The sequence below is a fragment of the Triturus cristatus genome, chromosome 1_2, assembly GCF_964204655.1.
Source record: "Triturus cristatus chromosome 1_2, aTriCri1.1, whole genome shotgun sequence".
NCBI lineage: Eukaryota > Metazoa > Chordata > Amphibia > Caudata > Salamandridae > Triturus > Triturus cristatus.
Genome location: NC_140580.1, coordinates 460,166,292 through 460,180,897, shown reverse-complemented (window position 1 = coordinate 460,180,897; position 14,606 = coordinate 460,166,292). Strand labels below are relative to the sequence as shown.

Sequence of the window (14,606 nt, the reverse complement as noted above, 5' to 3'; positions counted from 1 at the left end):
GGAGAACCCCCTCGAACCTCATGATTGGCAGTTAAGATTGCTTAGTTCGCTCGCTACATAAAAGTTATACCAAACTCTGTAAAGCCTCACCTCTTTCAAATGTCACCACCGGCCACTGGGGAAATGCTACTTTAAAGATTGTTAGGAGGTGGAAAAACCCACCTGCTTGTGAGTGAATAGAAGGTGGCATTTGTTTTACTTTGTGTTATTTGAGTAAGGTAGGTATTCAGTTCGAAGCCACAACTGCAAGCAAACTTGCCTCAGACCTCTACTCAGCTGCACTCTATTGCATTTATCTAAGCAAGCTTGCTCTGACATACACATAACGTGCATTACTCTGTTTCAAACACATGAAATCTTGCAGTAGAGCATAAGATCTCTACTGAAATGGTGAATTATTTCACATTAATGGGTTAATAAAATGTAACCATTTTCTATCACCATATGCTAATTAATGAAAAAGTCACACTCATATTGCCAACAAAGTGACTGCAGGAAAGTACTTTATATTTAATTATTAACCAGTATGGCATTTTATATTTTTAGATGATCCTGAAGGTGACTTTGTGCCTCCAGAATTTGATATTACTGGAAATACCATCGAGGTGAGTAATCTGCTACAGCGTGCGTCTATGTCCTGTCACATTTTGGGCTTTGATATTATTGTTCTAGCATAGACTGCACTTCCCGTAATCATGTGATGACATAACAGTTGTTCAGTGAAGAGCTCATCTTTTGAGGTGTGCAAAATTTGTGTAATCTGCTTTCCAGTAATTACGTGAAATTATGAGAAAATAAGGAGCTTTACTAACTCTCACTGGGGCATATTATCAAGACAGGCGATAAAATTATCGCTGCTTTAGCGGCAGAAAACTGCCGCTAAAACTGCGATAATGGGTTTGATAATATGCTCTATGGAATTCCAATTGAAGCCCATGTTAGATGTGAAGGACATCTAACCTGAGCTTCAATTGGAATAATAAATGGATAATTTTATCGCCTGTCTTGATAATATGCCCCACTGTTGTTTAATACTCGATTAAGGACTCGATGGACACGACGTACAAACACAAACTATCAGTGATATTTAATTATAAGAATAGATTTACGTGTTGGCACATGTATTTAATTGCTCATAAAGTAGTATGAGTTGTAAAAGGGAGGACTGTGTGTCATGCGGTGCAATTTGTAACTCATGTATGTGGAATGTGCTTGAGTGTAGAAGGTTGGATTCGGTGCCCAGAGGCAAGTATTGATATGGGCGATTATGGTTTTGATTTCACTGTAATGCATTTTTGATGGGACCCATGGACCGGCACTCGTGCTAACTAAGGCTAAAACAGGATTCCTTCCAGGGGTTGTTGTCTTGGCCTCCAGTGTTACAGCTAAAAGACGAGTAGGTCAAATGGGTAAGTATTTGATGAAAAACAATGATGAAGGACTTTGGCCATTTGAGGAAAGTACCAGGGGGCATATCAGCAAGGGCCGGCGATAATTATCGCTAAGCGCACTTAGCGCGAGGATAATTATCGCCGGACAACTCAGAATTTTATCGCGGAGATAGCGTACTATCAGCAACACTTATCTCCAAAGCGATAAAATTCAGAGCGCAAGCTGCCAACTGTGCGATTATCGCTGGAAATGCAGCGATAATCGCACAACTTTTGGCGATAGCTTGCTGATAGGGCTACACATACTTTGCCATGATATCCACCTTCCATAAGATATCATGGCTAAGTCAGTTTCAAAACAGGCGTAAGGAAAGTAGCGATAACAGAGGTTACCGCTACTTTTCTTTTCGCTATGCTTCTTAGCGTGAGGCTTGATAATAGGAGAAATGTTGCTTAGCGACATTTCTCCTGTTATTCTTGTGAGGAACCCCCACTTTGCATCTCATTAGAGATGCAAAGCTGGGCGTTAAAGGAAAGGGTGAAGAAGCATGGATTCACGCGTTAGCGTGTCCTTGCTAATAGGGCATTAAAATTATTGCCACTTTTCGTCCGAAAACGGACGCAAAAGTCGCGATAATTTTTTATCGCCGCGTTGATAATATGCCCCCAGGTTTGTAGTCGGAAGCCTTTGGATTGTACTTTTCTTTGACTAGTGAATCTAGCACATTTAGTCAGTGGACCATATTACTTCCATCTACCCTACTTTACCAACCCTGATAAAGTATTTGACCTCTGCAAGGTCTTCATAAATGTATGTCAAATAATGAATTTGAAATTAATAATAATGTACTGATTTTTTTTAAACTATATGCCTATTTGTTTATCGCCACATTTGAGCATGGTGGTTGGGTATGACTCCTCCTCCCAGTCAGTTTATTACTCTTTGTTATTCCTTTTCTCCACGGCATAGTTGGCTTTTAGCTCTTTCCCAGCCTACCACATTTATTCCAGTTTCAGGCGGGCAGTTAACACGGGTTAACATATAACTACAACACATACCCAAAGTTAAGTATATTTTACCATGACCTCCTTCGGCCTCATTCCAAATGTCCTGGGATTTGGTCCAGAGTTTTATCGATTTTTACCTGAATTCTTAGTGCTGTAATTCTGCACCAGTAGACATCAGTGCTATAGGGGGCTGCGTGTTACTCGATGCAGTATTCCCTTCTGAATCTGAGTATTTATGTTCAGAATGAATGAAAACCAGAACTGGGATTTTGTGCACTGGATAACACAGAATTTCCCTACTTTCTAAAGGTTTTCCCTGTCAGGATTTTCGAAGCAAAACATATAGGGGATAATTTCAAATGTGGGTTTACTCCTCTAAAACTCAAAGCCACCTCCCACCTGAGGAACCTGAACATAGTCTATTCCTGGGGTCACCCTTTCAGAATTATCTTCCACTGGCACCGGAAGGTCCGACAGCTGGGGTCCCTGCAGAAGACGTGCCGCCTGTTGGGACTAGAGCCGCGTGGAGGCCAGGAGGACGACAACCAGGGGGAACAGCGACCTCGCTGGCTGTGATAGGGAAGTCGCCGCAAAGTGACTAAGCCAAACTCGGCCGAAATTGTAAGAGGTCAGCAAAAGGCACTGGAAACCATCCCTTCTACATTGGCAAAGGCCGAAGGCAACTGATCGATTCGGGGTCCCCTTGGGATCCTCTCTGAGGCAGTTTGGGGGAGAGGGAGCAGCGAGAATTTGGCCACAGTAGGGACCCCACTTACTTTTCCGAAAGGCCCCACAGGGACATTGGACTAGTTCCAGATTACACGCCGGGTAAACTTGTTTCCATTTATTTTGAGTTGTTGTATGTAAGTTTGGTCTTTATGTTTTACAGGTGTTTTTGGGGTAATGTTGCGGTCCTCCATTCACCTTGCTATTCGGCCATCCGTCACATCACACACATGCACAAGGATACTGGGGTGGGAGGTGTAGAGCAACTTGCGCAATGGGACTGGAGCCTGTCAGCTGAGAGGCTACACATTGACACCGAGTATGCAGCCCTCCCACCTTCAGATTCTCTCACTTAACGTGAGAGATCTCCATAATACAGTTAAACACCAGGCTGTTCTCTCGTTCCTGGAACAGCCACAGGCAGATATTTGTCTGCTGCAGTAAACTCATTTCCTAGCCAGGGACTGGGGTAGACTCAAATCCAAGTTTTTCCTCATTCAGATGTTCTCTTCCAACACGACCAAAACAGCTGGGGTGGCCATTTTAGTTTCACAGTCCTTTCGAGGCAAGGTGGTCCAGAAAGAGGCAGAGATTTGAGGTAGACTGCTCTCCTGCCGCTTCAACATTGCAGGCCAGGGGTTAGTGGTGGGCACAATTTATGCTCCTAACGAGGGTCAGGAGGGCTTTTTGCATAACGCACTTAAGGAGGCCCTCTCCACAGATGAAAGATACCTTCTCCTGGGGGGGCGACCTCAATAATAACGCGGACAGGTCAGCTCAACGATATGGGCAGGTAGGCACACTGACTAAAGCTAGGCTTTCTCGATTACGAGACCTAGGCCTAGTAGACTTCTGGAGAGCTTCCCGCCCACAAGACAAGGAATATTCTTATTATTCCAACGCCCATAAAACGTACGCCAGACTGGACGACTTTTTGGGCACCAGGGAGCTATACTCGTTAACGTCCAGCACCGAAATACTCTCGGCTGCCCTTTCGGACCTCGCAGCTGTGGTGACGGTAGTGTCGCTCCCGCCCCTGAAGCCACCCTGTAGACAGTGGAGACTGAGGGACACGCTCCTCCAGCGTCAGGAGGTTGTGGATCAAATAAAACAAACCATAGGGGATTATCTTTCCCATAATGACATCCCAGAGACTAGTATATCCAGTATATGGGGGGCGTTTAAGGCAGTGTTCTGTGGCGCTTTCATAGCGATCCTGGCGGCAGACAACAGACTGAGGAAGGAAAAGAGAGACAGCCTCTCCGTAGAGGTCAGGGAACTGGAAAGCATACATCAAAGGACGGGAGCCCCTAGGGTGTGGCGGCAGTTGTCAGCCGCTCATGCCCAGCTAGCGGCTTTGGATCTGGATCAGGCGGAATACGCTGCTCTCCGATTGCGGCACACCTTCTATGTGGGGGAGACAAGTGTGGGCGGTTACTGGCGAACAGACTCAGGGAAGAACATCAGCGGCAGAGTGTCCAGACAATCAGGGACGCAGAGGGATAGTTGGTGTCGGATGACAACGCGATAGCAGAGGCTTTCAGGGATTTTTATGAGAGGCTCCACACAAGTCAGTCCCTGGATGGGGATGACAGCTCTAGCTACCGCCAGGGAGTGGAGACACCTATGCTCACGCCGGAGCAAGCAGCGGTCCTGGAGGCGGAGATCCCCATTGAAGAAATAATCTCAGCCATTGCTCGGTTAAAGTTAGCCAAAGCCCCGGGACCAGACAGCTTCATGGCCACCTTTTACAAAGCCTTTTGCCCCGAACTAGCTCCTCTTTTGACCAGGTTGTTCAACTGCTTTGCTGTCACTGGTGCCATTCCCACCTCCATGGTGGAGGCGGTCATAACAGTCATCCCCAAGCCAGGGAAGGATACAACGCACTGCAGTGCTTACAGGCCCATCTTGCTACTCAATATCGACTTAAAACTCTACACGGGTATCTTAGTGTAGAGGCTGGAGCCATACATGCCAGCCTTAATTGACCCCGACCAGGCCGGCTTCATACCTCAAAGGCAGACTAGCGACAACACTAGAAGGGTCCTCCACATTATAGATAAGGCTTCCAGGTTCCCAGGTGACTACATGCTCATGGCAATCGATGCCGAGAAGGTGTTCGATAGAGTGCATTGGCCATATCTGGAACGAGTACTGTCTTACTTCGGTTTTGGGGAACGCTTCCGCACACAAGTCTTAAATTGCTATCGCTTTCCCACGGATACTGTGATGGTCAATGGGCTTTGGTCAAATCCACTTTCAATAGCGCAGGGCACACAACAGGAGTGTCCGTTATCACCCCTGCTCTTTGCGCCATACATGGAACCCCTAGCGCATAGAGTTCGGACGAGCCCACAGATCCGGGGAGTTCCGTTTGCGTGAGACAGCCACACGATATGTCTTTATGCTGACGATGTGTTAGTGACCCTTGACGACCCTGAGACCTCGCTGGGGTCGTTCCAACAGGAACTGTGGGATTTTGGCAAAGTATCGAGGTTTAAGGTCAGACAAATCGGTGGCCCTTAACCTCTCACTTTCCCCCCAGACGATGGAACGGCTCAAGGGAAGATAACCATTTCAATTGTTGGCGGACTCAATCCCTTACCTGGTAGTGAGATTAGCTGCCACGCCACCTGCCACTGCCGACACTAACTACACTCACTTACTTAAGCAGGTACGCTCTGACATACTCAAATGGAAACACCACCCAATTTCCTGGTTGGTTAGGATAGCAGCCACTAAGATGACGATTCTATGTGGGGGAGAGAAGTGCGGGCGGTTACTGGCGAACAGACTCAGGGAAGAACAGCGGCAGAGTGTCCAGACGATCAGGGACGCAGAGGTACAGTTGGTGTCAGATGACGACGCGATAGCAGAGGCTTTCAGGGATTTTTATGAGAGGCTCCATACAAGTCAGTCCCTGGATGAGGATGACAGCTCTAGCTACCACCAGGGAGTGCAGACACCGAGGCTCATGCCGGAGCAAGCAGCGGTCCTGGAGGTGAAGATCCGCATTGAAGAAGTAATCTTGGCCATTGTTCGGTTATAGTTAGCCAAAGCCCCAGGCCCAGACAGCTTCACGGCCACCTTTAACAAAGCCTTTTGCCCTGAACTAGCTCCTCTTTTGACCAGGTTGTTCAACTGCTTACAAGCCCATTGTACTGGGAGTACCAAACCCACTGGCATACCCACTGAAGTCCAAGAGGGGTCGCCTGATAGGATTGGCGCTGGGCGCAGTCATTCAGAACATTCTCACACACTGGGGGACCCCATAGGCCCCCACACACACCAGGTGGTTGACATGCCTGTGGCACATCCTGGGCATGGAAAAATAACACTTACACTCGCTGGTAAGGGCGACAATTTTCAGGAAGCATGGCTCCCCTTCCTAGCTCTACTGACACAGGAATTCCACGAGCTCACATGCCATAAATACCTACGCTTGCTGCGATTACCAGAAGACGGGGCTAACCTTGGGTTGTGCTGTTTTATTTTGTGCACAAATCAAGGCAAGGTGGACTGGAGGAGGGGTGGGGGAGGTAGGGGTTGGGGTTCTGTCCTTTTTTTAAAAATTTGTTGTATATATGCTTTGCAGCAGGGACTCTACGCAGCCCACGAGGATAGCTTACTGCTTGCTGGCAGTGCTTTTGGCCTTTATTGTCTTCTCGCCATTTTGTTGTATTGTCTTGAATACATCAATAAAACAGATTTAAACCATAAAACTCAAAACCATGATTGGCCACAGGCTCCTGTTTGCTCCCAATTCTGTATTCCATAGCAACTGAGAATGAACCATTTAGGTTTGACTGTATCCATGCCAGTGGGACACAACATAAACAGAACATTGATCAGTGCAATATTCTATTCCAGTATGTTATTTATGACTTAACAATGGCCAGGAGCTAGCTCGAAACATAAGACCAAACAGGAAATAAGTAATTCGCGCATACACCTGAATGGTTCGACATCAGAGACTTAGGGCCTAATTGTGAGTTTGGCATTCCAAAGGACCACCAAACCCAGGGTGGAGGTGTGGTGGCGCTCGACTACCGCAGCACCAGTGATCCAACCACAGTATTACGGCTACGGCGGTCAGACCACCATAAGACCCCCGCAACCACTAGGGATCCATGATCCCTGGTGGTGGCATGGATCCCCGTTGGTGGCACAGCAGTCTGAGGCCGCAATAGGCTTGGTGGTGCTGCTGTGGCACCGCCAAGCATGTTACGAGTTTCCTCACTCCAGAAGTCTCATGGCGGTGCTCATGTCATGGATATGCAGGTGGTGAGGAAACTAAGGGGGCCCTACAGGGGCCTCTGTCGCCTCAGGGCCTGGGGATACACAGAGGAAGGCACGTGGCACGCCCCTCTGTGTGCATGTACCCCAGTTCCTGCACATCAAGGACTGCAGAAACTTGCCTTGGTGCAAGGTCGGCACTGCAGTTCAAAAGCTCCTATATGAGCCTTTGAACTGCGCTACTGCAGGACCGCCATGGCAACCGCCCACCACACCACAAAATGGCTCGTAATCTGGTGGACAGGCGGTGGTCAACTTTTGCAGTGTGGAAGTAGGGCACTGGTGGTGCGGCCTGCTCCCACTTCGCCAAAGTCGTAATCAGTCCCATAGATACTATGGAAGACCAAAGGTTGAGATACAGGGGCCGGGCCTTCCAGGTCAGTCAGAGAAGAAAGACCAATCAGAAGAATAGAAACACTGCACCAAGGGCAATTATAGAAGAGCCATACTGGAAAAGGTTGCCTTCATTTTATGGCTCCCATATGTTCTCTTCACTCACCATATTTGCATTCTCTGCACCTTCGTTTTGTTTTCCCTGCCATTCTTTTATGCTTCTTCTCACGTACAAAGAAGGCTCGTCTGTCAATTTGGGCTTTCTACATCTGAACTTAATTGGAAGTCGCTATCACTTACACCATCTCCTCCTACTCCCAAGCCACGGGAATGACTCCGGGGGCTTACAAGGTTTGTTTACTAGCGTTACCTCATGGAGCATCAGGCGAGCCATATGGGGACTGGGCTTGCTGAGTATTGTTAGATCTGCACATGTATTTTCATACTCAAATAGATGTATTTATTGAAACATACAAACATGTTGTCCCTCTGGTATTTTGTTACCCCACTGCTTGAGACAGAGAAAGAAAGAGAGTGAGAATCATTGAGAGAGAGAGAGAGAGAGAGAGAGAGAGAGACAGAGAGAGAGAGAGAAAGAGAGAGGTCCATTCCTGAGAGCGTGTATGTTTAAGCTCATTGAAGTCTCAGCCTGCACCTCTTATTTGGAGGGGGAGTGGATTACCATGGCAGCCCATTCATCTGACTCTTCAGGAAAAGCTTCCTGGATAATAACACCTAGATAACAACTAATATAATCACATAAGCGGTAGCCAACCTATGAAAATGATCAGTTTTAATTTTTGGCAAACATCCATATCAAAACCATTTCTATCTATTTTTAAACAATATTTTGTAAATGTCCTACTTCCTTCCGGCATCCTACAGTAATGGAGCTGCTTGTTGTCTAATGTAGTGGGTATGTGGCCTTGTAATAGTGCCAGACTGGTTAATTGTCTCAGTTGTTAGATCACCTTGGACAACTTGTGTCATAGCTTAAAGCTGAGGTACGTTCCGGATGAAAAGTGTTTACTCAAGGCAGCATGATGCTTGGCAGCTCTAGGGGTAGATGTATTTTATTGGGCTGTTGTTGCTTGTGTCCACCTGAATTATGTTTATTATTCTGCAGTCTTCTTTTATGTGATGTCTCCATTCTCGTGTTCCAATCTTTATGTGTTGTGCCATGCTTATAGATTTCAGGGACTGAGCTGTAAACGTAGCCTCTGGATGATCTTTCTGTATGTACCTATCTTGATATGTAAGCCTAACATGCACATAAGAGTGCCAGTTGCCCTCCAGTCTATGGACTGTCAAGTTTTTATTACTTAAAGGAAGTCTTGCATACATCTCAGCTACTGCACTACACCTAGTTTGTGGATTTTGCAACTTTTCCTATACTTCTGCCCTGGTGTACATTTTCCCTGCAAAATCACAATATTTTCTCATAGGTAAAAGTAGATGCTGAAAATCAATATGCTGTTTTCTCCCTGAATAACAATTAAACAGGACATCTACTGTAGAGATAAAAACAATTCGCTTTGCTCTCTTTTACATCTCTAACAATCACCAGCAATAAGGGTTCAAGAATATTGCTCTGCTTTATGATGTCAGGATGGTTTTGATATACACTGTGTGGTCGCGGACTATCCCGAAATTTTAGAACCCCCCCAACCCCAATATTTACCTCAATCAAAAAGCCCACCTTTCACTGGATCGGAGACGGTGTTAAACCTCGATTTCATGAGGCAATGTGTTCTCACACTAAGGCCCCTCCCAAAGCATAACAATTAGAAAAACAATTTACTGAATGGGCCCAATCAATAACTGAGTTCTAGATCCAATAAAGTTCAAGGGTTTTATTACAAATTCAAAAATAGGCAATATAGAGTCAATGCTATAAAGGCGTTCAAGGTATAGTCATACATAGAAAATACAAAATCAGAAGCCATTCTAAGTCCCAAGTGGACAGCAATATTGTGAAAGTGATGAACAACATCCCTAGTAGAACAGGAAAGTCGTCTTGCTCACCCCAAAAAATCGAGGGGTCTTACACATTATTTTTGCATATGAAATTCGGGATCTGCAGACTCACTGTGGTGTGAGCAAATGTATTATTTTATAAGAAAATCAGAGCACATGAAAAGTAAAGGTCATATTGAATTAACGCCTGTAAGAATTTAGGTTACTGGTTGAGGTAGGGGGTGAAACCCTATTCAAGCAACAACCACAATCTCTGTCAGACTGAAATATCAGCAAACCCCAAATTAACTGGTGCTTAACCTCTGGTAGCTTGGCACAATAGCAGTCAGGCTTAACTTAGAGGCAAAGTGTAAAGTGTTTACGTGCACTTCAAACAATAATAAAGACAAACATAACGCAAGAAAAATAGAGTAAAATGTAATAAATTATTTGAGACCAAAACAACAAAAATACAATCAGTTGAACCATGGATATGTCATTTTAAAGATTTAATGTAAATAGTGCATAAAAGCATAAATAACCAAACTGTGGTTATCTGGTTGTGCTGGACTGGGACTTATGGCCTTATTACAACTTCGGTGGTCTGACCACCAGACCACCGAAGCCACGTACTCTTCAAGACTGCTGTGCTGGCGGTCTTAAGACCACAGAATTCTGATTAGACCACAGGGCTGGCAGTGTGCCAGCCATGGTCTTGTGCTGTATGCATGCTTCGGCTCACTGATTGAGCCTGAGGCCAAAGCAGCAGCCCAGAAGTGCCTCTACTGTTGTATGCGCCCTGCTGGCACAAACCATGTTGTGCATGCCACACAGCGCACGCACTACAGTGCAGGTTGTAGGGGGGCACAACATGTGCCCTCAGTAACATCACTGAATGGGCAACAATGCCCAGGGGCTCTGTTTGGGGCCCCCTCCTTGCCGCTCTGCCAGATTTTTCATAGCAGATTCAACTCCATGAAAAGGCTTGCAGAACGGCCAGTCGTAATATGGACGGCGGTGCTGGGCTCGGCACCGCCTCTATTGCTTCCCACTCTAAACACCACTAGTACTATTGCTTCCTACTCTAAACACCACTAGTACTGCAGGATCCAGGGTCCTGGTGGTGCCAGGGGTGTTGCAGCGTGCTGGTTGTGGTTCAAACACAACAGTCATAATACCGCGGTCGGACAGCCGAGGTCACGGAAGTTGGAGAGCAACCACTATTTCTTTGGTCTCAAGACCGCCAAACTCACAAGAAGCCCCAAATTTAGGAGTTCATACCAACTGCAAGGGAGCAAGGGCCGGTTACACGGATCCAGTTAGGCCCACTGAATGAAATACCTTAAATCCTGGTGCATGATCTGTGCAGTGTTGCTTTACGTCATCTGACATTGGTTCTGATGTAGCTGTGTGGTGAGGCTTTGCGGGTCTTTGCATCAATTTGCATCAGTTCTGGTGAGCTGCACAGCATAGCTTGGCAGGGCTTTGCGTCACTCTGTGTCGGTTACAATGGAGTTGGCAGCTTTGCATCGAGGCTTTGCAGGGCTTCGAGTTGTTTCCAATGGGGACCAAAGCTGGGTTGACAGAGCACCTTCAGGCTCACGTCCAAGGGTTCAAACGTGGGATGGCATCACTTGGGGGATAGGACTCACAACAGGCAGAGTCCAGAGGCTGGGCTCAATGTTGTCGAACCGTAAAGCACTAAATGTTCCCCTTGATGAATAACTTTAAAACTATATGCGCTTACACCATATTACGTCACGCACACTGATTTGATACCATGGGAAGTTTAAAAAAAACATGTGGGTCTTCAATTATATAACTATTAAAATTCATACTTTAAAAATCTTGTGCCTTAGCACAATCAATGTACCAATCAACAAAGAAAACAAAAGATAATCTAAAAGACAATATAAACAAAGGGGGAACATTTTTGACACTCCAATTAGTTTCACATAAGAAAATACACAACCACTTCAAGTGTCACTGGATAAAAATGAATATGTTCAGTGACATATTATAATTGTCAATACACTGTGGGTCATGTGTATATGCTCTGTCAAAGTTGTAGAAGCCTATTCTGTCCCTGAGGCACCGATCAGGAGGCCATAAAACTGGACCTTGGAGTCACTCTAGTGGTCCTGGGTTCAAGATGCAGGTCCAGTCCTTCACTAAGGCAGCAGGGCAGTGGACATCAGGGCACCAGAGCAACAGAGTATTTGTTCTTCTTGCGGCGCAGCACAGCATTCCTTCTGAGTCTTCCACAGAGCCAGAGGTGTATGGAAGAGTTGTGTTTGAGGGTCCATTTTTATACCTGGTGCCCACTTTAAATTGGGACATGGTTCTCGAGGTTTCAAACCCCCCCCTGAGGTGTGAGGCATTGCCTTCTTCTCTACCCTGGCCACAACTGTCAGGGGACACAAAGGTCTAGTGAGAAACCCTTTGTGGGAGTGTTCAGGTAGACCCTTTGTGATGTGCAAGTGAGGTAGGTGACAGCTCCATCCCTTCATTAAGTCAGAGTGGCCCCTCCTTCCTAACACCTAGCCTCCCTTTGTCTCAATGATTGGGAGCAATACACAAAGTCCAACTGCCATTTACACCTAGTCATTTGACCAAGGATACAAGCAGCAGACACCAAATGGTTGGGAGAAGAAAATGCCTACTTTCTAAAAGTAAAAAGAACTATTGATGGACAGACTGCAGAACAATGTCATACATTCACCCCAGTACAGAGATCTGGGCCTAAATCCATCGTTTTTTTGCTCACCATGCCATTCCAGTTTGGACCCAGACTGATTTGCATATGGCCATGGCTGAAATGGGGTGGCGTGGTAAGCAAAATAACGATGGATTAAACCCAGATCTGTGACTGGGGGTGAATGTTTTGCCAATGTGCAACATTCCGTCCATCATCCTGTGTGTTTTACTTTCTAAAAGTGGCATTATCAAATTAAGGGGTTAAAATCCAACTTTACCATTAAAGAGGGCTTTAAGTTACAATTCTTTAGACACCAAACTCAAAAATCCTACCTGATTCCAATTCAAAGGTGTCACTTACTAAGTGTAATAAGGAAACCCAATGTTATCCTATTTGAGAGGTGCACCTTGCAGTAGTGAAAAATTAATTTAAAAATGTTTCACTACCAGGACATGTAAAGGTAGATGTCCAACTTTTTAAATACACTCCGCTCTTCCCTATGAGCTGTTTAGGGCCTACCCTAGGGGTGAATTATATATATTAAAAAGGAATGTTTAGGACCTGCAAAATGTTTATGGCAAATTGCAGGTTGAACTGCACCCACTGGCTGCAGTGGCAGGCCCGAGACATGTTTAAAGGGCTACGTAAGTGGGTGGACTACGTAAGTGGGTGGAACAATGTGTTCTTCAAGCCCACTAGTGGCATTTAACTTATGGGCCCTGGCTACATGTAGTACCACTTTACTAGGGGCTTGCAAGTAAATTATATATGCTAATTGGGTATAAGCCAATTTCACAATGTTTAGAGGAGAGAGTATGAGCACTTTAGCACTGATTAGCAGTGGTAAAGTGTGCCAAGTAATGACAGCAAACACAAAGAGGTTCAGAAAACAGGAGGGTGAAGGCAAAATGTTGATGGGGGGGAAACCCTGCCGAAATGGCCAAGTCCAACAGCACCTAAGCACTATCCCACTATATGAAAAAATATCCAGTACCCTCTATGCTAATGTCATCTGGAGACGCTTGAGAAAAACTAAATACATTAACAATAGCTTGTTATATGAATGAATAGGCACAGTGAACCAACAAATGAATCTTGGAACTGTTACGGGTTTTGACTGAAGCTGGGGACATTAACTGAAAGCAAGACAACAATAAGAATGGAAATAAACCAGTCCATCTCAGCTTGACTGTGAGAGAAGTGGGCAGTGGGCAGGTTGGGAAGAGAACATGAATGCCCTATTACATACCGGTAATCTTCATTACTCCTGGTCTCCTTGTCCTCATCCCATTTCATACTAATTGGAGCCTACCAATGCCAGAAACCTGGCCTTCCTAACCCCGATAACACCAAGGACACCACACCGAAAAGCAACATCCCAAGCGAAGCAAACAGGAGAACTACAGGAAAAAACACAGGCAGGAGCACACAACCCGCAACGCCGCCAACCAAACAACAGGGTCGATCACCCCAAAGCATGCAGAAGATTACCAAGAAGCACAGACCAAGGAGCCAAACCATGGAGCTGCCACCCAAAGGGCAAATAATCAACACTGGGAACACCCCCAAACCAACCACAGAGGAGGAGAACCCAAAAAGAAAGCACCAGAGACCGTCCCCACCAGAAGGACAACGGTGAGGCCACCCATAGACTACGACCCAGGGCGACCAGACACACCAGGAAGCCTGGACCACGCCAACAGGGACAAAAGACCACCAGCAAAGGCCGAAAAAGGAGGCAAACCATAGAGACTCAAGCCCAAAGGGAACCCCCAGAGGGGCCGAAGAAACCAGGCCCTCCAAAACAACCAGCACAAGGTGGCCCAGAAAAAACGGAAGCACTCACAGGGGACAAAAAGCCCATATGGGCACCCACCCTGTGAGAAAGCCACTAAGTCCAGGAACACCACGCAGCGCCACAGACCCAGCAGCAGAAAAGAAAGTGAGCAACGCCCAGCAGACAAGGGAAGAACACCCAACACCACTGAAAAAACCCACAACAACCCCACCAGAAAGCTGAGGGGAAGCAAGGAGAAACCCAACCGCACCACCAATAGCAGGAGACGAAGGTCGACATGGCCAATCACAGGACCAACCCCAACGCACCATGGGAGGCCCACAGCAGACCACTCAAGACAGAAGAGGAAAGGGCCTGCTGAAAGAGCCAAGGCACTGACCCAGAGGACCAACCAAGGGTA

At 46.2% G+C, this 14,606-nt stretch overlaps 1 protein-coding gene across 1 annotated transcript in view; it reads left to right on the top strand.

The window, feature by feature from the left end:
* Positions 1-14,606, top strand: part of KNDC1 (kinase non-catalytic C-lobe domain containing 1) — a 575,645-nt gene that overhangs the window by 92,342 nt on the left and 468,697 nt on the right. The window contains exon 3 of the mRNA XM_085606188.1: positions 547-605. Within this exon, the coding sequence (XP_085462314.1) occupies positions 547-605 (59 nt within the window). The remainder of the gene's footprint in view (positions 1-546; positions 606-14,606) is intronic.